This window comes from Pseudophryne corroboree, chromosome 3 (genome assembly GCF_028390025.1).
Source record: "Pseudophryne corroboree isolate aPseCor3 chromosome 3, aPseCor3.hap2, whole genome shotgun sequence".
Lineage (NCBI taxonomy): Eukaryota > Metazoa > Chordata > Amphibia > Anura > Myobatrachidae > Pseudophryne > Pseudophryne corroboree.
Genome location: NC_086446.1, coordinates 344,898,624 through 344,926,540, shown reverse-complemented (window position 1 = coordinate 344,926,540; position 27,917 = coordinate 344,898,624). Strand labels below are relative to the sequence as shown.

General features: G+C 45.3%; 1 protein-coding gene across 1 annotated transcript; it reads left to right on the top strand.

Annotated features, from left to right (window-relative positions):
* Positions 1–315: 315 nt before the first annotated feature.
* On the top strand, positions 316–26,303 carry RPL23 (ribosomal protein L23). The gene is made up of 5 exons (XM_063959702.1): positions 316–424; positions 1,004–1,087; positions 2,358–2,486; positions 3,196–3,309; positions 26,181–26,303. The coding sequence occupies exons 1-5, from the start codon at positions 412–414 to the stop codon at positions 26,261–26,263; spliced, it is 423 nt and encodes a 140-aa protein (XP_063815772.1). The 5' UTR covers positions 316–411; the 3' UTR covers positions 26,264–26,303.
* The last annotated feature ends 1,614 nt before the right edge of the window (positions 26,304–27,917 follow it).

Sequence of the window (27,917 nt, the reverse complement as noted above, 5' to 3'; positions counted from 1 at the left end):
GAGAAGGGACCTTCTGCCGTACCTAGGGGAGGAGACCCGTCACCAGGGGGAGAAGCTGCGGCCGAACAAGGTACCCGAAAAGTACGCTCGGAATAGTTGGTGGTGTGGATACTAGAGCAACTGTCCCGCTGGCGTAGCTCCTCCCCCTTGGGTCGTGGCTCCTCCCACTGACGGAAAAGGTCCCTTAGGCCACTTGGATCTACATTCTCTCATGTATGTATTGTATTGGTAATTCACCTACTACGTACGTCGTACGTGAAATCGTACGTTGCGCAGTGACAGGAAGATTGGCAATATGTGAAAGGAGTGCCGCCAACCAGCAACCACGTGACACACCCTCCCCTCTCCGTCTGCTGCTGAAGTTATATCCCGGCATCCTCCGGGGTCTGCTCTCTCTTTCCGGGAACCAAGATGTCTAAGAGAGGTGAGGCCGTGAGTCCGGCATCGTGATCTGCAGCCATCCTCGGTTAGGCCGTCACGTCTCTCCCCGGGATCTTGCCTAGCTCTGTCCTCACACTGCCCCGTATAATCCCCCGTGGATATGCCGAGGGTTGGGGGCGTGCTAAGAGGCATGGCAACCCCGTTCGGAGTGTAGCGTACAGCGGATGGCCTACACAGCCATGTCTGAGATCCCGGGGAATGGTGGTGATGGTGATGATTGCCTTCGTGTGTAAGTTCTGTGATTGGCTTAGGTGCATTTAGGTACAATATGTGTGTTTATATGTCTGCTTGTACTCCGATGTCTTGCATGCACTAGTAACAATGCATCAAGCATTTTATGTTTAATCCGTATTAGTGAGATCTTCCGTATATAACGCTATGGTTTGGGATGTATGCATAGTGTGCACGCATTATGCTGCAGGAAGTTACTCGCCTGAATGAATAAAGTGTGTGTGTGTGATTTCTGTATAGCATTAATACTATAGACTTGATTTCACTAATTTGTAATACAGTGCTATTGAATATGTTGGAGAGATGTAAAGGGTTATCATTCTCTTTACAGGACGTGGAGGTTCTTCCGGTGCGAAGTTTCGCATCTCCCTCGGTCTCCCTGTGGGAGCCGTCATCAACTGTGCAGATAATACAGGTAAGAAAAGTGCTACATGGCCTTGTGTGCTGTGGTGGGTGACAGGGCTATTGGGTAACATGTATGCAGTGACTATAGTGAATACCTCTCCTTAAAGCACTTGTTGTGTCTGGTCAGTGGCGCTCTGAGTTGTCGTGGAAGAGGAGATAAACACATTGCTTTTGGGTGAAGAGGCAGCCACATGTGCTGTACTACTTCAATCGGCGATGTGACAGCATTTCCTAGTCTTATCCTTTGCACTTTGAAGGACAAGTTAACCTAAAATGCAGGATTCTTCGAACACTCACAAATACGTGAATAAATGTCAGTTTCTTAATTTTCGGGAGGCCTTACATATAATGTTCGGCTCCAGACCTGGTCTGTAAAGGTCCATACACATTAGACGATGTCGCTCTGTGAGCGACATCGTCTAATGTTTCCACCTCCCGGGCCGGCCGGTCGGCGGCCGCCTGAACACACTGAGCGATATGACCGCTCATATCGCTCAGTGATGTCACACCTCCGCCAGCCCTGAGTGACGTAGCTCAAGGAGTGGGAAAATGAGCGATGTCGCTCATTTTATCGTTAAGTATGTATCGACCTTAAGACTGTTAACGAGCACTTTCCCCTAACATAGCTACTAGTAGACATCAATAAGTTGCCATGTTACATGTATGTACATTGTCTTGTATCCAGTATGGGAGCTACAGCCCATATTCACCGTCACCTGCTGCCTTTTTTTTAATTGGTGGCATATCTTTTCTATCTTTAATGTTCCTCTTATTTGTATGCATCACCTGCACGTAGTGGATACAGGTTTCTTGTGCCCTTACCAGTATTTATAAGAATGCTGCTTGTCATTTTCACTATTAACTAGTGCGGTTAGTGTATTTGTTCATCATGAGTGTGACACTCCTTGTGCTTAGTGAGTTCGTAGGGGCCATTTTAATAATGGGCGATGCCTGCAGTTCATACCGTGCAGTGTGTAGGCACCAACGATGCGTGGCCCCGCGCTCGTTCATCGTTGGTGCCCCATCGCTTATGCTTGCAGGCCAATATGGACGAGATTGTCCATAGTAGCATGCATTGCTATGGCACCAGGTGACGGAGGGAGTGAAGAAACTTCACTCGCCCCACCGCCAGGTCGGCTGTATCGGCGGTTGGGCAGCTCGGTGGCGAGTCGCCCAGTCTGTAGGGCCCATTATATGCTAAAGATTTGATTCTCTGGCAAAGGTATGGTTAATCATTAGCTACCTAATGTCTTAACTGCTATGCCTTTTTTCTATGCAAGGTGCCAAGAACCTGTACATCATCTCTGTGAAAGGGATTAAGGGTCGACTGAACAGACTGCCAGCTGCTGGTGTTGGCGACATGGTGATGGCCACAGTAAAAAAAGGAAAACCTGAACTTAGAAAAAAGGGTGAGTAACTTCTACCTAATTGTAGCTGCATGTGTATTTTAACATTTAAAGGCCTTGTACACCAGGTTTTCAGTTTTCTCTGATGGCTGAAAGGGGAACTTTGATCTTGAGCAGTGGTTTTTGGGGCAGGCCTCAATAACACCCACAGGTCATGTTTTCAGGATTTCTGCCTGTGTCAAAATTACTGATCTGAAAAATAGGCCAATTCACCTGTGCAAGATAAAAGATATCCAGAAACAAAACCTGTTGGGCGTACTTGAGTACTGGAGTTGACAACCACTGATCCTAGAGATTTTATAAAATCCATGTAGTGTTCCGTAGGTGTTCACTTCATAATTTGTTTTTTGCCAAGAGCAACAGTATGCTGTAACTCGTAGTAATCTGTGTCCATTTAACACCTAGTCTAGTGTTGCTAGTTGGCTAGATTTGGTTGCTGTAGATCATAGTACTTGTTCTCTGCAGCTTTTTTAATTAAAAATACATTAATTCTGCAAACATTTTAATTTTACAATGTTAATATAACTGCATAGGTGGTTATGTGAGCATTAGGATGAATTGGAAGCTATGTTTGTGACTTCTGATTTGGCCTTGTGTTCCTAATAAATGTTAAATAAGCCTGTTGTATTAAAGCTAACAATACAACATACAGTTGACTTCCTATGTACTGTATTCAGTTCACAATATTACATTTCCCTTTTTCTCTGTACAGTGCATCCGGCAGTGGTAATACGACAACGAAAATCATACCGGAGAAAAGACGGGGTATTTTTGTATTTTGAGGATAATGCTGGGGTGATAGTGAACAATAAAGGGGAGATGAAAGGTAAGATAAAAATCCTTGTAATGCAGTCTACAATAAAAACCATACTGCACGATGACTCTTGTGTTGTAGTATTATGGTTGGTTTATTGTCTGCAATGGATTCTGTGCTCTTGTGTCCAGTCTGTCTCTTAGCACTATTGTGGCTTACATGTACCCCTGGATTGCTGTCTTTGCTCATTGGATTCTTGCTGATCTCTGTCTTGTAGGTCACTCTTTTCTTTTGTTCATGTGGTTTCTCTTTATGTACCTTGGGGCAAATTGTTATTACTCATTACGAATTTGAAATGGCCCCTTTGTAAGGTGATGCAGAAGCTTAGTAAATAGAAACCATAAGATGGCTTATGTTGGCGCTTTCTGCACTTGCCAGGTTAGGTAAACGTATCCTTATGATTTTAAAAAAAAAAAAATTTGTTAGGCTGCGCACGCACTAGAACGATGTGCATGTCAGCTGACATCACTCCCAACGGGAAAAGATGTCAGTCGCGCATACACACTAAACGATATAGGACATTACCCAGCATCGGTTGCAATTTTGCAACATTGCAATTCTGCTGATTATTGGACGACTGTGCAGGCGCTGCGTACGCACTGCACATACGTCAGAGCAGCAGTGTGATCGTAGGCCCAGTAAGGCACAACCGCAAGGAAGTGCCTATTTGTGGGAGGTTGCATGGCGTTTAGCGAGTGGTTGTAAATACAGGTGTATCATGGTGCTGGGGTGACTGCTTTTTCATTATTCTGAGTATCTCTGGGTAAACCGTAACTCTTGATGGTACTCTGTTTGTGCACATGCATCGCAATTATGCGACTACATATGCACATTGGGCAGCTCTTTGCATTTTTTTTAGCAGAAGCAGGATTGAGATAACTGCACTTTGTCTCAATAGCGATCCAAGCTGAATGAGGTCCGTAGCGTGCGATATATAGTTCTTTGGCCGCACTCTGTTTATGGTGTCGGGCATCATGCGTCCCATCGGCTATGCAGCACAGCAGATGGGGTGAACCCGATATCTGTCTGGTACACACTAAATGATATGTCAGTCCGATTTGCAGTATCTGACAACATAATGCCTAGTGTGTACCCAGTCTTGGATGCACACAACTTGCCGTCTAATTTTTTTTTTTCTTTGTAGAGCTGTGGGTAAATTTATAAAGTGACATTCCTCTTCTTTAAAGCACTTGTTGTGTCTGGTCAGTGGCACTCTGAGTTGTCGTGGAAGAGGAGATAAACACATTGCTTTTGGGTGAAGAGGCAGCCACATGTGCTGTACTACTTCAATCAGTGATGTGACAGTTACACATTCCTACAAGAAACCGATTACTATCACCAGTGATGAGCATGTTACTCTATTGTGATGAGTTAAGTAGTGGGCCCATAATTGATTTTGAATTCTGGCCAAAGATAATTAACAAGGAAAAGGGGAATGGGGATACCTTCTGCACAAGTTAAAAGTCAATTATTCTTTTAAGTATAATAGATGCCCCAAAAATACACATACTATGGTTACCATACCCAATAATGTGTTGGGGGTGCTGCCACAGACAATAAGATTGAGAACAAAAGAAGAGGACAGAGATTGTCTCTTGGTTGGCGCACGGAGAGAAGAAGAAATTAATTTTAATAAATCTAAAATATAACTTTTTCTTTTAAAATATAACTTTTAAAAGTTATATTTTAGATTTATTAAAATTAATTAATTTCTTCTTCTCTCCGTGCGCCAACCAAGAGACAATCTTCTCTGTCCTCTTCTTTAATTCTGGCCAAACGCTGCTATTCCAAATTACTTTGATACCCAGTAATTGGAGGGTGTAATTGATGGTTTTCTTTGTGTACGGTTTTCCAAATAGGCCTGGTGTATGCTGGATGTGATTCTGCCGTTCAGCCTGATCTAATTTGCCCACTGACATCTCTGCCAGTTGAGTGTGGGTTCTGGCACTGTAGCTGAGTGGTAGGAGTTAAAGTTTATCCCAGTGGTTCCCAAACTTTTTTGAACCATGGCTCCTTAGAGTATCAGAATTTTTTTGATTTTTTTTCATGGCACCACAAGCTCAAGTTTCTTATTTAGTAAGCATTATTTTTAAGTAAAATGAGTGTATATGTCCTCCTTGGGGTTCCATTATGTGGTGAGGGACATGATTCACTTCTGTTTGTCCACATATTTGATTGGCAGCGGCAAGGACTAGTTTCTTGACCATAAATCATATTTGTCCAATCCAAGGCACCCCTGCAAGTGCAGAAGGCACCCCATTGTGCCACGGCACACAGCTGGGGAACCACTGGTTTAGCCATTTTAAGAAACTGGATATTTTAATTTAGTCTTTTACAAAATATTGTTATATTCTGAAATTCCAGTTATGGCGCAATCAATTGCATATGTATTTCAGTAATGGTTTAAATTAAGGACTTGTCTTGTTTGTATTAAAACGGTCTAGTTTGCAATTTTGCTTATTGCAAATGTAGACTTATGAACGTTGCTTAAAAACGGTAATATATTTACTCCCTTTCTTCAGTGTTTAAACAATGTTTAATCTTGCGCGAGTTGCTGCAATCTGCAGTATTATGCAAAATGTCAATGTGGCTAGATGTCCCTAGAATTCGCTCATCCCTGCGTTTGTCTGTGGCTCATGCACATAAGTGCTGTATACAGCAGTGCTGTTTTCATCTTCCCCTTTCATCAGGGTTAAGATGAAATGTATGTCTTGTCTGTGGATTCTTCTAGGTTTAACATTTACTGTATGCATGTTTGATATTACTGTAAATGGGAGGATATGTGGAGCCTTTTCCCATATAATGCGCATGATTATTAAGGAATCAGTATGTTTTACCGACAGACGGGATGGCGATGGTCAGTATATCAACAGCAGAATCCTGGCAACAAGGCATCGAGTCCCCTTGCAGGCTCACTTCGCTCACCATGCTTACAGGCCCAGTGGGTTGCTTGGCTCGCTACAGAGTTATATTCCCAATCGGTTGGTGGCGTGGACCCACCAACCATGTGGGAATACCCTGTGCAGGTTGGGATTCCGGCGTTTGTCTTCTGAACACCGTTTCCCGACAGCCGGTGTTTTAAATGCATCCCGTTATTAATGGCTTCCTAGATTGCTTGCAGTCTTCATCCGCTTAACTATTTTTTCCCCCACAAACCCGCTCGGAAATTGTCGTGTGTTTTTTTTTTTTTGTTTTGTTTTTTTATATTATTCCTTAATCAAAGTTGTGGGGGGGTATTTTTTTTTTTTTTTTTTTTTTTTTGTATTTAATTTTTTTGATTTTGGTACTTGCCAATAAATCCATTTGTCTGAATCCACTCGGACACTGGAGATCTAGATCAGCGTGAGGGGTGCAGATCGGAGGTAGCGCAGTCTATAAAAAAAAAAAAAATTATGCACAGCTGGCTCCTCCCCCTTCAGGCCACCTAATCTCTCCAGTTTGAAAAATTGACGGAGAGAAGAGGGAACTTGAAAACTCAATGCCATACGGGAAGGAACCAACCGTACCCACATGTCAAACAGCAACCAAGAACTAATAACACGATAACTAATCTTTACAAGATCACGCAGGCTGACAGCACCGAGGCGAGTGTCCACTGTCCCAGACTGGATTCAGAGAAATGGATTTATTGGTAAGTACCAAAATCCTCTCTTTCTCGTTCATCCACTAGGAGACACTGGAGGTCTAGTACAGCTGGGGACGTCCCAAAGATACTCCCATGGGTGGGAGTGATGTCCGAAGCCTGAAAAAACTAGATGAGCGGGTTCAGACTTTACTCTGTACTCGAATCGGCATCTTATTGGCTATCCAAAACACGAGACATCCGTGAGCCAATAAGATGCTGTTTTGAGAACTGAGTAAATCCGAGTAAAACCGAACCCGCTCATCTCTAGAAAAAAACATCCAAAACTTGCATCTCTAGATGCAAATGTATCAAATTTGTAGAAACGAGTGTGCTGATGACCACATTGCAGCTCTGCAAAATTGGTTAGTGGAAGCTCCTCTAGCCGCAGCCCATGAAGCTCCTATGGGTATGAGCACCTACCCGAAAATGAACGGTTACCCCAAGAAATATGTCTGTTTGATGGTTAGTCATATGCATCTTGCCAAGGCTTGTATTGAAGCCGGCCAACCCCTCCTGGGTCCATCATACAGTACAAACAAAGTGTCAGACTTCCTACTAGAATTTGTAGCCTGCGCGTAGACCTGTAAGGCTCTGATCATATCCAAAGATAAGTCCCCCTCAGGCAATCCTTGGGAGGAGGGGACCACAATCGGCTGGTTTATGTGGAAAACCGTAACCACCCTAGGTAAAACCTCCGCATTTGTATGAAGCTCTGTATAAACAATTGGGAAAATACTTTTACGTGACAGGGCACCTAACTCTGAGACCATTGTCGCTGAGGCTAAAGCTAGGAGCAGGACTGCTTTCCAGCTCATATATTTTAAAACTGTCCTTTCCACATGCTCAAACAGCAAATCTCCAAAATTCGAGCACTGAATTTAGATCCCATGGGATTGTGGGAGGACTAAAAAGGTGGTTGTATTCTCAACACCCCCCTGTAAAATTGTTTGGACCTCCTGCACGGACTCGACCTTGCTGGAAAAGGTTTGAGAGGTCTTAGACCTGTACCCTCAAGGATCCTAATCTCAAACAGCCATCTAAACCATCTTGGAGAAACTTAAACAGTTCAGTAAGGCTGAACACTCAGGGCTTCCAATCCCTATGCTGGCACCAGTTCCTGTACTTCTTCCAGGTTCTATAGTAATGTGTCGCAGTGACTGGCTTCCCTGCATCTAACATGGGGGCAAATGTATTAAGCCTGGAGAAGTGATAAAGCAGTGGTAAGTGCAAGGTGATAATGCACCAGCCATCAGCTCCAATATGCAAATTTACTGTTCGGAGCAGATTGGCTGGTGCGTTATCACTTTGTACTTATCACTGCTTTATCACTTCTCCAGGCTTAATACATCTGCCCCATAGTCAGGATAACCGATTTCGGGATACCTCTGTTTCTTAGTATCCTGGTGTCAAGAACCATGCTGTCAAACGTAGACTGTTCAGATCTGGGTGAAGAAATAAGCCTTGTGACAACAGTTCCTCCTTTGCCCGTTTCCAACGATCTGCCCCCATAAGTCCTCTCAGGTCCGAGTACCGACTTCTGGGAAGCCAGTCTGGTGCTATTAAAATCATCCACGCCTTTTCTGCATTCGACATTATGGCCTGTCCACTTTCCCATCTCCTATCACCCCCATCTGGGATAACAGGGACTTCCCCCCAGGTTCCACTTTACAATCTCACTCGTGGCTTCATCTGAACCCACGCCCGGGTCTCGTATTTGATTTTACAGAAGGTTCCTCATGGCGTTCCCTACAATCTTTATGTGACAAATACGATATCTCCCAACCCGTATTTTACGAATATTTACAACTCCGCTCCTTTTTAAACTCCCTCCCCAAATCCCAGGTCATTCGCCAACTCACCCCCTTGGAGCGTCTATGTATTTACTCTCCTATGAGGCAGGGTATTATCTCTATACTCTACGGATTACTACGATCCCTGAAGGCAACAAGCACCCTCCCCCATGAACATAGGTGGGAGCAGGACCTAGGCCCTCCACCTGATGAAGACTCATGGGAAACCATTAGACAAAAAGTAGCCCAATCATCAATTTCCTCTCTTGTGAAGGAAAACTCTTATAAAGTCTACACTAGATGGTATCGGGTCCCAGCAACAATGCATAAGATCTTCCCCGGGTCCTCCCCACTGTGCTGGCGTGGATGTGGCCAGATTGGAGACTTTAAACATATCTGGTGGTCATGCCCCAAAATGCATACGTTCTGGTCTCAGGTGGAGGCTCTCTTAGGCTCTGTCTTCTGTTCACGGATAACTCTGGGTCCCTGGTCAGCCTTGCTGGGCCTACCCTTACCCAACCTAGACAGCCAAGCTAATAGCTTAGTGCTCCAAATCCTACATGCAGCTCGCTGTGTAGTAGCAAAAAATTGGAAAAACACCAATACTCCCCCTAGGAGCATGCTAATAGCAAAAATCTGGCATATCTCCACGATGGAGAAAATCACAGCCTCCTTACATGACAGATCGGACAAATTTAGGAGGATATGGGAACCATGGTTCACCTATACTACGCCCCCCGCTACTGGGACTTGACGAGATATGTCACACTGTGAGGCAGTTCTCTATACCATACAGGACCCAATAAACATAAGAGATGTAATACAGACCCTGGTGGTACAGATGGTATGATTTGTAGCTGGGAAGTATTACCCTCCCATCTCATGTATTCACTTAGGCCGCTTTTCTGACGAACCACCATTCTCCCATCCCCCTCCCTTTCCTCTCTTTCCCCCCAATCTTTTTCTCTCTCCTCTTCTCAGAACCTTTCTTATTATTTTCGTTTTTTGCTTGTTTGATGTTTAAACATAAAAAATTATGATGGTCGTGACATGCATATACTGGGTATTGTTACAATTTGCCCTTGTTTCTGTAATATTTGGTTACCCCCTAGGGGATAACTTGTATATGATTAAGCATCTACTTGGAGCGGTCATCTCTTGTCTGTTCTGTACTTGCATGCTCGACTTTTCTTTAATAAAAATATTAATTTAAAAAAAAAAAAATCATCCACGCCCTTTCCCACTTCACCACCTTCAACACTATTGGTAAAAAGGGGAAATGGCGGGAAGATGTACACCAGTTTGTATGTCCAAGAAATCGCCATTGCGTGCACCGCCTCTGCTGCTGGATCCCGCGACCTGGACACACATCTTGGTAGCTGATGTTTGGATGTTTGTTCCGAGAGGCCATTAGGTATGTCTGTGGTAGACCCAACCGTCGTACCACTGTCTTGAAGACCCCCCCCCCCCCCCCTTGGTGCCCATCCTGACTTGAGATAGTCTGCTTCCCAATTTGCTACTCCTGGAATGAATATTGCTGCCAGAAATATGTTGCACACTTCTGTCCAAGTCAGAATCTTTGTGGCCTCCTTTAAAGCCATGCGGCTTCTTGTTTCCTGATGGTTTATGTATGCTGTCGCCATCATGTTGTCCGACTGCACTCTCACGTGATGAGCCCATGCTTGGTCTTCCGCCAGCAGAAGTGCATTGTAAATGTACATTTATTGGGAGACTGCTCTCCTGCAGTGACCATCTTCCCTGAAATTGATGGCTGTTCAGTACTGTTCCCCATTCTGAGACTGGCTTCTTTAAAAAAATTTCAATCCCAATATTCAAAACCTCTTTCCCGCCGCTATGTTCCTGTGGACCGACCACCAAATTAACGAGGTTTTGGCTTGGGGCGACTTCTTCGGTGAAGTAAATGCATGCCTGTCCCCTGAGCAATCTGATTCAGCTGAAAGGGTCTGGAATGTAGTCTGCGTATTCGATTGCTTCGAAGGATGTCACCAGCTTTCCTAGAATCCGTACACATATATGCAAAGAGACCATCTGGTTCTGTAGAACCTGACGTACCATCTCCCTTAAGTCTCAAATCTTGTATTCTGGGAGAAACACCTTAATTTGTATTGTATCTAAAATGAGACCTGGAAACTGAATCTTCTGCATCGGTTGCAGATTAGATTTTTTTTTTGAAGTTCTTAGTCCAGCCGTGTTGAGTCAGAGACTGATGACTGATCTGAGCATCCCAGAACAACTGATCCTGAGAGGGAACCTTGATAAGGTTGTCCAGATACTGTATTATCTTTACCCCTAACCATCTCAATTTCGTTACCATGACTGCCATGAGCCTTGAAGACTTTTGGGTCTGATGATAGACCAAACAGTTGAGCTCTGAACTGATGAGTTGTCCACTGCAAACCTTAAATAGGCTTGGTACGGGGTCCAAATCTGGACATGGAGGTAGGCGTCCTTTATGTCCATGCTAACCATGAACTCCCATTGCTCCAGTACTGCAATAACTGACTGTATTGATTCCATCTTGAATCTGTAAACCATCAGGAATTGATTTAAAACCTAAAAAATGAGGATTGGTTTGAGATACCCATCCGGTTTAAGCACTACAAAAAGATTTTAATAAAATCCTGTTCCTCTTTGAGAAGATGGGACAAGCATAATTACTTCCACCTGAAGTAACTTTTGAATGGCCCTGTCTAGTGTCCTAGCTTTTTGAGGTCACCTGGAAAAGCCTGTCATAAAGAACTGACTGTGAGGTCGGTTCAGAAATTCTATTTTGTGTCTCTGGGTAATGGTGATCCAGACTTCTTGTGAGGTTTCGGCCCAGGCGTCCTGAAACCTTGCGCCCACCATAGGAGACCTAAGGTGATCGACTGGGAACGGCCTGTACCTCTGTTTCCACGCGCTCGTCCAGCAAAGCCTCTTTCTCTCAATCGAAAGGATTGAGACTAAAAGAATTAAACACTGAACCAGAGTTTATCTTACCGATTGTGTGATTCTAGGATACATTGCAGAACTGTGGATTTTCCCACTATGGCTTGAGAAAACCACCTGTCCAATTCTGGACCAAACAGATCCCCCCACATAGGGGATCGTTTCCACTTACCAATCTGAGCCAGAGCAACTGTCTGGTCGATATTGCTGAAACTGAAATGTGTGACACTAACCTACTAGCATGTTTTGTGACTTGACAAATGTAAGTGGCCGACTCTCGGATATGCTCCGCTAGCCTATTTCATTTCGGACTATTGCCTCCGCAACAGTTTGAACTATACGTCCTGGTCATGTGACAATAGCCCTATGACCCATGCACCTAACATGGCAGGTTTCTGATTTAAGGTCCAACTTGCGATCTGATACTACTTTAAGGTGTTTGCATGTTTGGTATAAGTAATATTTATTTATTTATTAACAATCTAGCTAATGAAGCATCCATAATCGGTAGTACTTCCCCTAGACAAGGGTCAATTAACAGTAAACTTTTGGGGGGCAATTGGAAGTGTCTATCCGGCTACTTCACTGCCTCTCCCATCTGATCCTAAAGCGTCTGAGGAATTGGAAACACTGCGCCTGGCGGTTTCAGTGATTCAAACCGATCATTACTTCAGGCTCCTTAATTCCCTCCTATATGAAATTAAGTACGTGTTTAACATCCTCAATAAGCGATTCTAACCCCTTTATCTCTGAATTCTCCAGAGGACTATCATTCAATATCTCCTCCACAAAGTCTCTCTCCTTATTTACTAGGAGACCTTCCTCCTACTATTCTTGCGGGAAAGGAGGAGGTTTCTTTACAGATTTGCATACAGACCTTTCCACTTGTGCCAGTGAAAGCTTAATGAGGGATTCCTCCATAGCTTGAGAAACCGGCAGGCCGTTCTATTGTTTACGGGATTCCGCCATCTCCTTAGAATTTTCCTCCAGGGCATTTTCCTATGACCTTGATGTACCACTGCTCCCGGGTTGAGCGTACATTCCCAAATGTCACACACCCCTGAGCTATAACATATTCTTGTGGTTTTGGTTGGTAGTATAGACGCCTCACTCTGTTGGTATATGGAGAAAAAGCTCCAGGGATATTGGAAGCAATGAAATAAGCTGTTTAGTCAAAGCTGAAAGAGAATAAAAAATTGGCAAAAAAACAGAAGCTGTACAAACCTCACCCTACCAACTGAGTTCAGTTGATATGTGACAGGGTTGATGGTTCTGAAGCTCCCTCTTCCATAGGACCGGTCGGCAGCGTCCCTTGGAAGAGAAAATATGTATACCTTATTTCTCTATCGTCCTAGTGGATGCTGGGGTTCCTGAAAGGACCATGGGGAATAGCGGCTCCGCAGGAGACAGGGCACAAAAAGTAAAGCTTTACGATCAGGTGGTGTGTACTGGCTCCTCCCCCTATGACCCTCCTCCAAGCCTCAGTTAGATTTTTGTGCCCGGCCGAGAAGGGTGCAATCTAGGTGGCTCTCCTAAAGAGCTGCTTAGAAAAGTTTAGCTTAGGTTTTTTATTTTACAGTGAGTCCTGCTGGCAACAGGATCACTGCAACGAGGGACTTAGGGGAGAAGAAGTGAACTCACCTGCGTGCAGGATGGATTGGCTTCTTGGCTACTGGACATTAGCTCCAGAGGGACGATCACAGGTACAGCCTGGATGGTCACCGGAGCCTCGCCGCCGGCCCCCTTGCAGATGCTGAAACGAGAAGAGGTCCAGAATCGGCGGCAGAAGACTCCTCAGTCTTCTTAAGGTAGCGCACAGCACTGCAGCTGTGCGCCATTTTCCTCTCAGCACACTTCACACGGCAGTCACTGAGGGTGCAGGGCGCTGGGAGGGGGGCGCCCTGGGAGGCAAATGAAAACCTTTTTTGGCTAAAAATACCTCACATATAGCCTCCGGGGGCTATATGGAGATATTTAACCCCTGCCAGAATCCACTAAAGAGCGGGAGACGAGCCCGCCGAAAAAGGGGCGGGGCCTATCTCCTCAGCACACAGCGCCATTTTCCTCACACAGCTCCGCTGGTCAGGAAGGCTCCCAGGCTCTCCCCTGCACTGCACTACAGAAACAGGGTAAAACAAGAGAGGGGGGGCAAAATTGTGGCAAAACTATATTATTAAAGCAGCTATACAGGGAGCACTTATTATAAGGCTATCCCTGTCATATATAGCGCTTTTGGTGTGTGCTGGCAAACTCTCCCTCTGTCTCCCCAAAGGGCTAGTGGGGTCCTGTCTTCGTTAAGAGCATTCCCTGTGTGTCTGCTGTGTCGGTACGTGTGTGTCGACATGTATGAGGACGATATTGGTGTGGAGGCGGAGCAATTGCCAAATATGGGGATGTCACCTCCTAGGGGGTCGACACCAGAATGGATGCCTTTATTTATGGAATTACGGGATAGTGTCAACACGCTAAAGCAGTCGTTTGACGACATGAGACGGCCGGACAATCAATTAGTGCCTGTCCAGGCGCCTCAAACACCGTCAGGGGCTGTAAAACGCCCTTTGCCTCAGTCGGTCGACACAGACCCAGACACAGGCACTGATTCCAGTGGCGACGGTGACGAATCAACCGTATTTTCTAGTAGGGCCACACGTTATATGATTTTGGCAATGAAGGAGGCGTTACATATTGCTGATACTACAGGTACCACAAAACAGGGTATCATGTGGGGTGTGAAAAAACTACCTATAGTTTTTCCTGAATCAGATGAATTAAATGAGGTGTGTGATGAAGCGTGGGTTGCCCCCGATAAAAAAATGCTAATTTCAAAGAAGTTATTGGCTTTATACCCTTTCCCGCCAGAGGTTAGGGCGCGCTGGGAAACACCTCCTAGGGTGGACAAGGCGCTCACACGCTTATCAAAACAAGTGGCGTTACCCTCTCCTGAGACGGCCGCACTTAAAGATCCAGCAGATAGGAGGATGGAAAATATCCAAAAAAGTATATACACACATACAGGTGTTATACTACGACCAGCTATAGCGACAGCCTGGATGTGCAGTGCTGGGGTAGCTTGGTCAGAGTCCCTGATTGAAAATATTGATACCCTGGATAGGGACAATGTTTTACTGTCTTTAGAGCAAATAAAGGATGCATTTCTTTATATGCGTGATGCACAGAGGGATATCTGCACACTGGCATCACGGGTAAGTGCTATGTCCATTTCGGCCAGAAGAAGTTTATGGACGCGACAGTGGTCAGGCGATGCGGACTCAAAACGGCATATGGAAGTTTTGCCGTATAAAGGGGAGGAGTTATTTGGTGTCGGTCTATTGGATTTGGTGGCCACGGCTACAGCCGGGAAATCCACCTTTTTACCTCAAGTCACTCCCCAACAGAAAAAGACACCGACTTTTCAACCGCAGCCCTTTCGTTCCTTTAAAAACAAGAGAGCAAAGGGATATTCATATCTGCCACGAGGCAGAGGAAGGGGGAAGAGACAGCAACAGGCAGCTCCTTCCCAGGAACAGAAGCCCTCCCCCGCTTCTACAAAAGCCTCAGCATGACGCTGGGGCTTCTCAAGCGGACTCGGGGGCGGTGGGGGATCGTCTCAAGAATTTCAGCGCGCAGTGGGCTCACTCGCAGGTAGATCCCTGGATCCTGCAGATAATATCTCAGGGGTACAGGTTGGAACTAGAGACGGATCCACCTCGCCGTTTCCTGAAGTCTGCTTTACCAACGTCCCCCTCCGACAGGGTGACGGTCTTGGAAGCCATTCACAAGCTGTACTCTCAGCAGGTGATAGTCAAGGTACCCCTTTTACAACAAGGAAAGGGGTATTATTCCACTCTATTTGTGGTACCGAAGCCGGATGGCTCGGTAAGACCTATTCTAAATCTGAAATCCTTGAACCTGTACATAAAGAAGTTCAAGTTCAAGATGGAGTCACTCAGAGCAGTGATAGCGAACCTGGAAGAAGGGGACTTTATGGTATCCTTGGACATCAAGGATGCGTATCTCCACGTTCCAATTTACCCCTCACACCAGGGGTACCTCAGGTTCGTCGTACAGAACTGTCACTATCAGTTTCAGACGCTGCCGTTCGGATTGTCCACGGCACCTCGGGTCTTTACCAAGGTAATGGCCGAGATGATGATTCTTCTTCGAAGAAAAGGCGTATTAATTATCCCATACTTGGACGATCTCCTAATAAGGGCAAGGTCCAGAGAACAGCTAGAGATGGGATTAGCACTGTCTCAAGAAGTGCTTAAACAGCACGGGTGGATTCTGAATATTCCAAAATCCCAGTTAATTCCGACAACACGTCTGCTGTTCCTAGGGATGATTCTGGACACGGTTCAGAAAAAGGTTTTTCTCCCGGAGGAAAAAGCCAAGGAGTTATCTGAGCTTGTCAGGAACCTCCTAAAACCAGGAAAGGTGTCTGTACATCAATGCACAAGAGTCCTGGGAAAAATGGTGGCTTCTTACGAAGCAATTCCATTCGGCAGATTCCACGCAAGAATTTTCCAGAGGGATCTGTTGGACAAATGGTCAGGGTCGCATCTTCAGATGCACCAGCGGATAACCCTGTCTCCAAGGACAAGGGTATCTCTTCTGTGGTGGTTGCAGAGTGCTCATCTATTGGAGGGCCGCAGATTCGGCATACAGGATTGGATCCTGGTGACCACGGACGCCAGCCTGAGAGGCTGGGGAGCAGTCACACAAGGAAGAAACTTCCAGGGCGTGTGGTCGAGCCTGGAAACGTCTCTTCACATAAACATTCTGGAACTAAGAGCAATCTACAATGCTCTAAGCCAGGCAGAACCTCTGCTTCAAGGAAAACCGGTGTTGATCCAGTCGGACAACATCACGGCAGTCGCCCATGTGAACAGACAGGGCGGCACAAGAAGCAGGAGTGCAATGGCAGAAGCTGCAAGGATTCTTCGCTGGGCAGAGAATCATGTGATAGCACTGTCAGCAGTGTTCATCCCGGGAGTGGACAACTGGGAAGCAGACTTCCTCAGCAGACACGACCTTCACCCGGGAGAGTGGGGACTTCATCCAGAAGTTTTCCACATGCTGGTAACCCGTTGGGAAAGACCAATGGTGGACATGATGGCGTCTCGCCTCAACAAAAAACTGGACAGGTATTGCGCCAGGTCAAGAGATCCGCAGGCAATAGCTGTGGACGTGCTGGTAACGCCTTGGGTGTACCAGTCGGTGTATGTGTTTCCTCCTCTGCCTCTCATACCAAAAGTATTGAGAATTATACGGCAAAGAGGCGTAAGAACGATACTAGTGGTTCCGGATTGGCCAAGAAGGACTTGGTACCCGGAACTTCAAGAGATGATCACGGAAGATCCGTGGCCTCTACCTCTGAGAAGGGACTTGCTTCAGCAGGGTCCCTGTCTGTTTCAAGACTTACCGCGGCTGCGTTTGACGGCATGGCGGTTGAACGCCGGATCCTAAAGGAAAAAGGCATGCCGGAAGAAGTCATTCCTACTTTGATTAAAGCAAGGAAGGAAGTAACCGCGCAACATTATCACCGCATTTGGCGAAAATATGTTGCGTGGTGCGAGGATCGGAGTGCTCCGACGGAGGAATTTCAACTGGGTCGATTCCTACATTTCCTGCAATCAGGATTGTCTATGGGTCTCAAATTGGGATCTATTAAGGTTCAAATTTCGGCCCTGTCGATTTTCTTCCAAAAAGAATTGGCTTCAGTTCCTGAAGTCCAGACTTTTGTTAAGGGAGTGCTGCATATACAGCCCCCTGTGGTGCCTCCAGTGGCACCGTGGGATCTCAATGTTGTTTTAGACTTTCTCAAATCTCATTGGTTTGAACCACTAAAAACTGTGGATTTGAAATATCTCACATGGAAAGTGACCATGCTACTAGCCCTGGCTTCGGCCAGGAGAGTGTCAGAACTGGCAGCTTTATCTTACAAAAGCCCATATCTGATTTTCCATTCGGACAGGGCAGAACTGCGGACTCGTCCGCATTTTCTCCCTAAGGTGGTGTCAGCATTTCATCTGAACCAACCTATTGTAGTGCCTGTGGCTACAAGCGACTTGGAGGACTCCAAGTTCTTGGACGTTGTCAGAGCTTTAAAAATATACATTTCAAGGACAGCTGGAGTCAGGAAATCTGACTCGCTGTTTATACTATATGCTCCCAACAAGTTGGGCGCTCCTGCGTCTAAGCAGACTATTGCTCGCTGGATTTGTAGTACGATTCAGCTTGCACATTCTGTGGCAGGCCTGCCACAGCCAAAATCGGTAAAAGCCCACTCCACAAGGAAGGTGGTTTCTTCTTGGGCGGCTGCCCGAGGGGTCTCGGCATTACAACTCTGCCGAGCGGCTACGTGGTCGGGGGAGAACACGTTTGTAAAATTCTACAAATTTGATACCCTGGCTAAGGAGGACCTGGAGTTCTCTCATTCGGTGCTGCAGAGTCATCCGCACTCTCCTGCCTGTTTGGGAGCTTTGGTATAATCCCCATGGTCCTTTCAGGAACCCCAGCATCCACTAGGACGATAGAGAAAATAAGAATTTACTTACCGATAATTCTATTTCTCGGAGTCCGTAGTGGATGCTGGGCGCCCATCCCAAGTGCGGATTATCTGCATTACTTGTACATAGTTACAAAAATCGGGTTATTATTGTTGTGAGCCATCTTTTCAGAGGCTCCGCTGTTCTCATACTGTTAACTGGGTTTAGATCACAGGTTGTACGGTGTGATTGGTGTGGCTGGTATGAGTCTTACCCGGGATTCATAAATCCTTCCTTATTGTGTACGCTCGTCCGGGCACAGTACCTAACTGAGGCTTGGAGGAGGGTCATAGGGGGAGGAGCCAGTACACACCACCTGATCGTAAAGCTTTACTTTTTGTGCCCTGTCTCCTGCGGAGCCGCAATTCCCCATGGTCCTTTCAGGAACCCCAGCATCCACTACGGACTCCGAGAAATAGAATTATCGGTAAGTAAATTCTTATTTCTTTTTCATCCACTAGGGGTCACTGGAGTACTCTTGGGATATGGACGGCTTCCACAGGAAGTAGGCACTGAATAAATTAATTTTGGAACTATACCTCCCCTCCATATCCCTGAGTACCTCAGTGTTTTTTCTGTGCTCGACGCAGTTAGTAGGCTTGTGGCTCTGCTGCCACAGAGGTCCACATTTCATTGGATTTTTTCTAAGTTTTTCTTTTTTCAACGATTTACCACATCCCATCCTCCTTTCCAATAGGCGTGGGTCAGGGATAGTGAAGGCTGCTTTAGCAGCTGTGGTTGTCGGACCTCTCTAAAAAGAGCTCCCTCACTACCATGTGCAGGACTAAAACCTGCAGTAAAGGCTGGACGGAACTTACAGAGAAGGCCCGTCATAGCCCTCACCACAGGGTCCAGGTATGTTGAACAGGGCGGTCAGCTCACGCTGCCGCCCCACTGTGTGGGATACTGTGTGTATGTGTGTGTGTGTGGCCCAGGCCCTCGATGCCGCTTTGGGCTCCCTCTCCACCATAGCCCGGCTCCGTGTATAGAGAACGGTATACGGAGCATGGGGGGGCACACAAATGAGAGTCAAAAGGCAGGTTTCTTATAGTGAGTAACTTTGCTGCCACAGTGATGTTCCCTGCACACACAAATGTCAGGGTCACTGGATAAAATCTCATGATTCAACTCTTATTGATAAGGGAATACAGCAGCGCTGCATATGTATTACAATAGGCTATGAAGTCTTTGTTAAAACAAGATTAACCATGTTTCCTGTTGTATTTCCAGAATTTCCTGTGTACATCTCTCCTCCATTGAAGGCGCAGGGGTGTTAAGGGGAATTTGGGAGCAGGCATATGGCTGGCGTGCACTGCACTTGGCCAGATATATATTTATAGAGACAACTTAGTGCTATAATTACTGAGTCGTGCAAGTTGTCTGTCTTTGTTTTTGTTTTGTTTTTGTATTGTCTGTCTGCATGAGTAAGACACCAGCAATTACTAATAAGCAGTTTCCTTGCCATGTCTAAAACATGGATATACATAATTATTTATATCATAACTGTTTATAATGATATTATCCTAAAGACTGCAAATCTGAATCATGGTTGTGGCAGCCAAATACTGGCTTTGTTCATTGTTGTAAAGTAAGATATGTTATGACATTTGGTCAGCACATGGTGCTTATAAAACAGTATCTGTGGAGCAGTATGAGTTCAGGTCTCACCTGCAGCAGCTTTGGCTTAATTCACTTGGCCACACCACACTGGATACGCCCAATCTCATCTGATTTTGGAAGCTAAGCAGTGTTGGGCCTGATTAGCCACCTGGGAGTACAAGGTGCTGTAGGTATTTTTAATCTACAGCCACACCACACTGGATACGCCCAAACTCATCTGAGCTTGGAAGCTAAGCAGGGTTGGGCCTGATTAGCCACCTGGGAGTACAAGGTGCTGTAGGTATTTTTTAATCTACAGCCACACCACACTGGACAAACTCATCTGAGCTTGGAAGCTAAGCAAGGGTTGCATACTGTTTTGCCATCTGGGGGAATCTGGTGATCCAACTACCAGTGATACATGCTAGTATCATGTATCACCAGTGATCACCTACATACATGTATCACATGTATCACCAGTGTTCACCTACATACATGTATCACAGGTATCACCAGTGTACTACCAGTGATACATGCTAGTTTAAACTGTTAAAAATAGCTCAGTTTGGGCTTACACTATCAATATAAACCTACCATAGGTTTTACAGTCAGGATAGCTCTCCAGAGCGCGCTCCCGGCGCCGGCCACTAGAAGGGCCCATTAACTAAGCTGTGGTCAAGCAGCAGTCATCTCAGGTTTTAAGCCTGTGTGAGGTCACATTTAGTTTCAGACTTGTAAAAATGTGTTATACCTGTGTATCAGGATAGGTGTATATGTGTATATATATATAGTGTGTATGTATGTGTATATATATATATATATATATATATATATATATATATATATATATATATATATATATATATATATATTTTTTTTTTATATATTTATTAAAGTCTGAATATGTGTGAATATACATTGTTGTATGTGTGTGTATATATATATATATATATATATATATATATATATATAATATGCTGACATTAAAAATCTATTTTGCAGTAAGCAAGAATAATTGGTCAGCACTCAGTGCTTATTAACAGTATCTGTTGAGCACTGCAAACATGGCCACACCTGCAGCAGCTTTGCTTATTGTTTTACAGGTGGCTCTGTAGCCAAGTGGTTAGGTTTCCGGCCACAGTGAACATTGTGTTTGCATGGACACTGGTTCAGATCCTGGTTTAACAGGTGTTTAAAAAAAAAAAAAGCCATGGTAGGACCATTTTTTGCTTTTAATGTTACTTCCTGGTTCTTTCTCGGAAGTTGCTGCCCTACAACACTTAGACTCTGGAGGAGCGGGGTGTTGTTAGGAGTTTAATTTATTAATTGTTTTGTACAGCATGACTCTACAGGAAGATTCACTATTGCTGGTAACCACATGCACGGTAATGCAGGTTTATACACACGTTACTTCTGTGGTGTACTTACTGGTTGGAGTACATGATCACTAAGTCTAAGGCATAATCAAACAAGCAGCTTCGCTGCAAAGTCGGTCACACAGTGTGTCGGACAAATACGAATCTGGGCCAGTGGCGCAATGTATAACGCATCTGACTATGGATAACAGGATTGTAGGTCGTCTCCTACCTGGCTCGTTTAAGTTGCCGTGATCGTATAGTGGTTAGTACTCTGCGTAAAGCAGACAGTTTCAGTTACATTGTTGCGGTCGATTTGCCGCCAGCCCTCATAGCACCAGGCCAGTACGTCAGGTTCTCAGCGAAGGCTGAACAATTTCCAATCAGAGACAATTGCAATTATTGGGTGTTTTACTACATATCGGAGTATACCCTACACAGCAGTAGGGCTGTTGCTTCGCCCTGCTTTGGTAGGGGATGAGGTAACAAGGCTGTAGTGGCAGGGCATTCCAGTTCAGGTTTGCCCTAAATAAAGACCACCTTACACTTCTTGCTGCCTACAGCTTCTTTGGACGTTGGCAGTTGGTTCTTGCGTTTTCAGCTTCGCTAGTAGCGCATAACGTCCACTTTGGCTACGTTCCTAACAGGCGGAGTCCGATTCCAAACGAGATAGATCGCAGACCATTTGGGGAGGAAAAATCTGATTTCCTACCATTGTCTACGCGAATTCCTGATTGATTCCGTCTCAACGACTTCAATTCCTAGGTATGATTCTCAATACGGTAAATCAAAGAACTTACATACCCGAACAGAAAGTACAGGTAATTCGTCATCTGGTACAATTAGTGCTCAAGCCACGCACAGTCTCGGTTCACTTGTGCATTCGCCTATTAGACACAATGGTGGCGGCTTTCGAAGCGCTTCAGTTCGGAGGACTTCACTCACGTCCTTTTCAATTGGATGTGTTCGCACAGTAGTGGGCTCGCATCTGCAGATTTACTGCAGAAGTGAGGTTGTCTCCAAGGGCCAGAGAGTCTCTACTCTGGTGGCTCAAAGTACAGAATCTAACCGCAGGGTAACGGTTCGGTGCCTGGAATTGGATAATTCTCACGGCGAACGCAAGTCTCAGAGGTTGGGGAGCTGTAGTTCAAAATTTTCAGCTCCAGGGTCTCTGGGCGGATCACGAAAGATTGCTGTCTATAAATGTCCTGGAACTCCGGGCAATTTACAATGCGCTATGACAAGTAGTGCACAGGCTGCAGGCTCAGGCTGTTCAGGTGCAGTCAGACAATGCGACAGCAGTCGCATACATCAACAAACAAGGAGGAACGAAAAGCCGTATGGCAATGCGGGAAGTACAGATGTGTCCACATACATCTTTGCTATATCCCGTCATGTATGGCACAGTTTTGCATGCTATATACTCGGAGATTTAGTCATGTCTTGTGTTTTTTTCTTAAATTTGCTTCCTTAATATGTTACTTTATACATATTCTTTTATGGCAAACAAAAATTTTAAAATTCATCCACTCGCTTTTCATGAAAAACAGTTTAGCTGTGTTTTGCATGTTGTGCCAAATTTGTAAAAAAAAAAAAAAAAATGCGAAGATGTAAGTTGTCACATCTGTAGCTTGAATCCTCTATTGGGCCGAGTATCACCAAATGATATTGTCGGCAGTAGTCATTCCGGTAGTGGACAACTGGGAGGCGGATTATCTCAGCCGTCTGAATTTTCATCCAGGAGAATGGGCATTAAATCCAGAAGTATTTCACATGCTGGTCCAGAAGTGGAGTTACCCGCAGGTGGACCTGATGGCATCTCGCCACAATCATCAAACGCCCCAGGTCGTGTCCAGAATGAGAGATCCAAAGGCAGTGGCGGTGGATGCTCTCACAATCACGTGGCCATACAGTCTCGTGTATCTATTTCTACCGTTTCCGCTGCTCCCTCTGTGGCTAAAACGGATCAAAGGGAGTCCGTCACAGTTATACTAGTGACGCCTCTTTGGCCTCGGAGAGCTTGGTTCTCGCATCTCCGCCGTCTACTCGGAGTCGGTCTTTGGCCGCTCCCACTACGTTCTGACCTGTTACAGCAGGGTCCATTCCTTTTACCCGATTTTAGCGCGGCCGCGTTTGACGGGGTGGCTGTTGAGACAGCCCTCTTAAGAAGAGAGGACATTCCAGAATCGGTTATTCCAACCATGTTACGAGCTATGAAGCCGGTTACGGCAGCTCATTATTACAGAATTTGGCGTGCCTAGGTTAGATAGAGGTCTGAATTTATCCATACTAAAAGTGCGGATATCTGAGTTGTCCATTTATTCTCATAGTAGATTGGCCCTATTGCCGTCGGTTCACACCTTTTATGCAGGGTGTCCTCAGAGTTCAGCCTCCATTCACTCTACCTACTGCGCCATAAGACTTGAATCTGGTTTTTAGATTTCTTAGTCTTTTTATTATGAACTCTTACAACAAGTGGATATTAAATTTCTCACTTAGGAAAATGTTTCTTTTAGCCTTAGCGTCAGCAAGGCGTGTTTCAGATTGAGTGCTTTGTCGTGCAAACCACCGTATTTAGTGTTTCATGACAGAGCGGAATTCCGAGCGAATTCTGCTTTTCTACCAAAGGTAGTGTCATCTTTTCACATCAATCAACCAATAGTAGTTCCTATGTTAACAGGAGACTCTGGTAGGTTGGAGGTGGTACGCGCTTTACGCATTTATGTATCCCGAACGTCGACCGTTCGTAAGACGGATACGTTGTTTGCTCTCTATGATGCTGCCAAGATGGGTTGGCCAGCTTCTAGGCAGACCTTATCCAGTTGGATTAAAGTGACCATACGTCAGGCTTACCTTCATGCTAGGTTACAGCCGCCTACATCGATAACAGCTCATTCCACACGTGCTGTGGGAACATCATGTTCAGCGAGTCGTGGAGCTTCTACGACACAGCTTTGCCGGGCGGCTACATGGTCTTCGGTGCACACGTTTGTGCGCCTCTACAAGTTTGATACGTTTGCGGCATCAGCATCTAGCTTTGGCCGCCTAGTGTTACAAGTGCCAAACAGCTCTCCCGCCCGCGGGGGGAAACTTTGGTACGTCCCAAGAGTACTCCAGTGACCCCTAGTGGATGAAAAAGAAAATAGGATTTTGGTACTTACCAGGTAAATCCTTTTCTTTGAATCCATAGGGGGCACTGGACGCCCACCCAGAGCAGTTTACCTGGTTTGTGGTAGGTTCAGTAGATCTTATGGTAACACACTTTCACCGACTGGTTCAGATTAACAAGTTATGGTGTCAACTGTTTAGTTGTCAGTAATGTTGGGTCAACTTTATTGTTGTCAGTTATGTTATATGTAATGCTCCATTGTCAACCTCTCTATCGCTCCTGTTCAGCTCAGTAAAAAACACTGAGGTACTCAGGGATATGGAGGGGAGGTATAGTTCCAAAATTAATTTATTCAGTGCCTACTTCCTGTGGAAGCCGTCCATATCCCAAGAGTACTCCAGTGCCCCCTATGGATTCAAAGAAAAGGATTTACCTGGTAAGTACCAAAATCCTATTTTTTCTTACCTGTCTCTCCCATCTTTTAATTGCAGAAGATCTTCTAGCAGTCATTTAACTATAAATCAGTGCTAATAACAAACCTTAATTTGTTTCCCACAGCCTGCTAATGCAGTATAACATGGCTGCTACTTTGAATAAGCAGGGGAAAGAAGAAAAAAAATCATAAAAAAAAAAAAAAACACATGTGGAGCGAGAGCTCCTTTCTGTGCTTCCACTTCCAAGCACAATTTTTCAAACTGGAGGGATTAGGGGGTGTGAATGGGTAGGAGCAAGCTGTGCAGAATTTATTTTTTTTATAGATTGTGCTACCTCTGGTCTGCATCCTTCACGCCCCCGGCTTTACTAGATCTCTAGTGTACCCTAGTGGATGAATGAAGTATTTTTAACTTTAAAAAAAAAAAAAAAAACAACCTATCCCCTTTTTAAAATGACTTCCCTCTTCCCATTGGCAATAGATCCCTCAGTGGTCTTAAATCCTAATAGTAGTCTCTGCACCCCCCCCCCCCCCCACCCTGTAACCAATGTATTTTTATTTTGTGAGTTTACACCCCCTCCCCCTTTTTGCATCCTTTATTTTCCAGTCCTCCCCCCACCCCTATAGCCATACATACCTCCACATGCAGAACTTAGTCCTACCTGAGACATGCTTTGCTATCGGAACCCCCTGCTGCAGCTTATCTCTGCACTTGCAGAGATCAGCTACATTGTGCTGGGAGAGGACTGCACTTCATCACATGCGACCAAGCCAGTCGAGTGGTTAAAACATCTCAAGTTTGTGCATACAAGGAAATGTCACAATGAAATAATGCACAATACAAGCACTTCAATAGATAATTTACAGTAGGGCTACATTATCTTAAGTGTTACTAGTGGTCACTGAAGAGTTCATTACCTTGTAAAGGAACTCTGCTTTTCTGGTGGCCCCATGGTGTTGCGTTTGTTCAGGGGAATCCGGAGCCAATTCAAAAACAGACTAGTAATTGATTCCTCTATTCAGTGATTTTTGCTCTCCCTTTGGGAAACAGCGATGCTCATGTGACTAATTTCCGCATTTTTATGTGAGTATGCTTTTCATAAACCTTGGTTATAGGAATGGTTATGGGGATATTGGGGCAGATGTATTAAGCCTGGATAAGTGATAAAGCAGTGATAAGTGCAAGGTGATAACCAGTCGGCTCCAGTATGTAAAGTGGCAGGAGCTAATTGGTTGGTGCGTTATCACCTTCCACTTATCACTGCTTTATCGCTTCTCCAGGCTTAATACATCTGCCCCTCTGTGTATTACTGCACAGAAAGGACTGTACTTGTTGCTTTATATGCTGTTTCCTTTGAATTTATTTCAAGTTTTGGGCACTTAAAATTTGAAACTTTACTTTATTCCATTCTGCAGTGACTATATATAATCTTTAGTTTTGAACAAGGTCCTTAAATTTTTGCTCTTCCTTCCAGGTTCAGCTATCACAGGACCAGTGGCAAAGGAATGTGCAGACCTGTGGCCCAGGATCGCCTCTAATGCAGGAAGCATTGCATAACTAATACCCTCTTTGTAAAATAAAATATGGTTGTACCAAAGTTGTCTGTTAATTGTGAGGCTGAGTATTAATTTAAGAAGTGTGTGGAATTGTGATACTGAAATGTTACACCTGGGAAGATTAGTGGCATTAAATGTTTGGTATTAATCTCTTATACTAAAGTGGATTTGTTGCCTACTTTTTTTTTTTTTTTTTTTCTGTGCTGAACAAACATGCAGCCTAGTTTTGTGGTTATGAAGCCTCACTGCATGACTACAGTCAAGATACTGGATTTACACTAGTTTCACTGGTTCCTAACTAGTGTATATGAATGGTAATATGCTTAGTTTATTTCTGAAAAAAGTGGTTCATGGTATCTTTGGTAAAAGCATTTTCTCTGACGTCCTAAGTGGATGCTGGGACTCCGTAAGGACCATGGGGATTAGCGGCTCCGCAGGAGACTGGGCACAACTAAAGAAAGCTTTAGGACTACCTGGTGTGCACTGGCTCCTCCCACTAAGACCCTCCTCCAGACCTCAGTTAGATTCTTGTGCCTGGCTGTGCTGGATGCACACTAGGGGCTCTCCTGAGCTCCTAGAAAGAAAGTATATTTAGGTTTTTTATTTTACAGTGAGATCTGCTGGCAACAGACTCACTGCAGCGAGGGACTAAGGGGAGAAGAAGCGAACCTACCTAACAGGTGGTAGTTTGGGCTTCTTAGGCTACTGGACACCATTAGCTCCAGAGGGATCGACCGCAGGACCCGACCTTGGTGTTCGTTCCCGGAGCCGCGCCGCCGTCCCCCTTACAGAGCCAGAAGCACGAAGAGGTCCGGAAAATCGGCGGCAGAAGACTTCGGTCTTCACTAAGGTAGCGCACAGCACTGCAGCTGTGCGCCATTGCTCCTCATGTACACCTCACACTCCGGTTACTGATGGGTGCAGGGCGCTGGGGGGGGGGGGGGGGGGGGGGACACGCACTGAGGGCAATATAAGACACCATGGCTGGCAATTCATCACAATATATAGTCCCAGGGCTATACATGTGATAAATTACCCCTGCCAGAATCCATAAAAAAAGCGGGAGAAAAGTCAGCCGAAAAAGGGGCGGGGCTTCTCCCTCAGCACACTGGCGCCATTTTTTCTTCACAGTGCAGCTGGAAGACAGCTCCCCAGGCTCTCCCCTGTAGTTTTCAGGCTCCAAGGGTTAAAAAGAGAGGGGGGGGGGCACTAAATTTAAGCGCAATATATGTATACAAGCAGCTATTGGGGGAAAAATCACTCAGTTATAGTGTTAATCCCTGCATTTTATAGCGCTCTGGTGTGTGCTGGCATACTCTCTCTCCCCAAAGGACTTTGTGCGGTCCTGTCCTCAGTCAGAGCATTCCCTGTGTGTGTGCGGTGTGTCGGTACGGCTGTGTCGACATGTTGGATGAGGAAGGTTACGTGGAGGCGGAGCAGAGGCCGATAAATGGGATGTCGCCCCCTGTGGGGCCGACACCAGAATGGATGGATAGGTGGAAGGTATTAACCGACAATGTCAACTCCTTACATAAAAGGCTGGATGACGTAACAGCTGTGGGACAGCCGGCTTCTCAGCCCGCGCCTGCCCAGGCGTCTCAAAGGCCATCAGGGGCTCAAAAAATGCCCGTTACCTCAGATGGCAGACACAGATG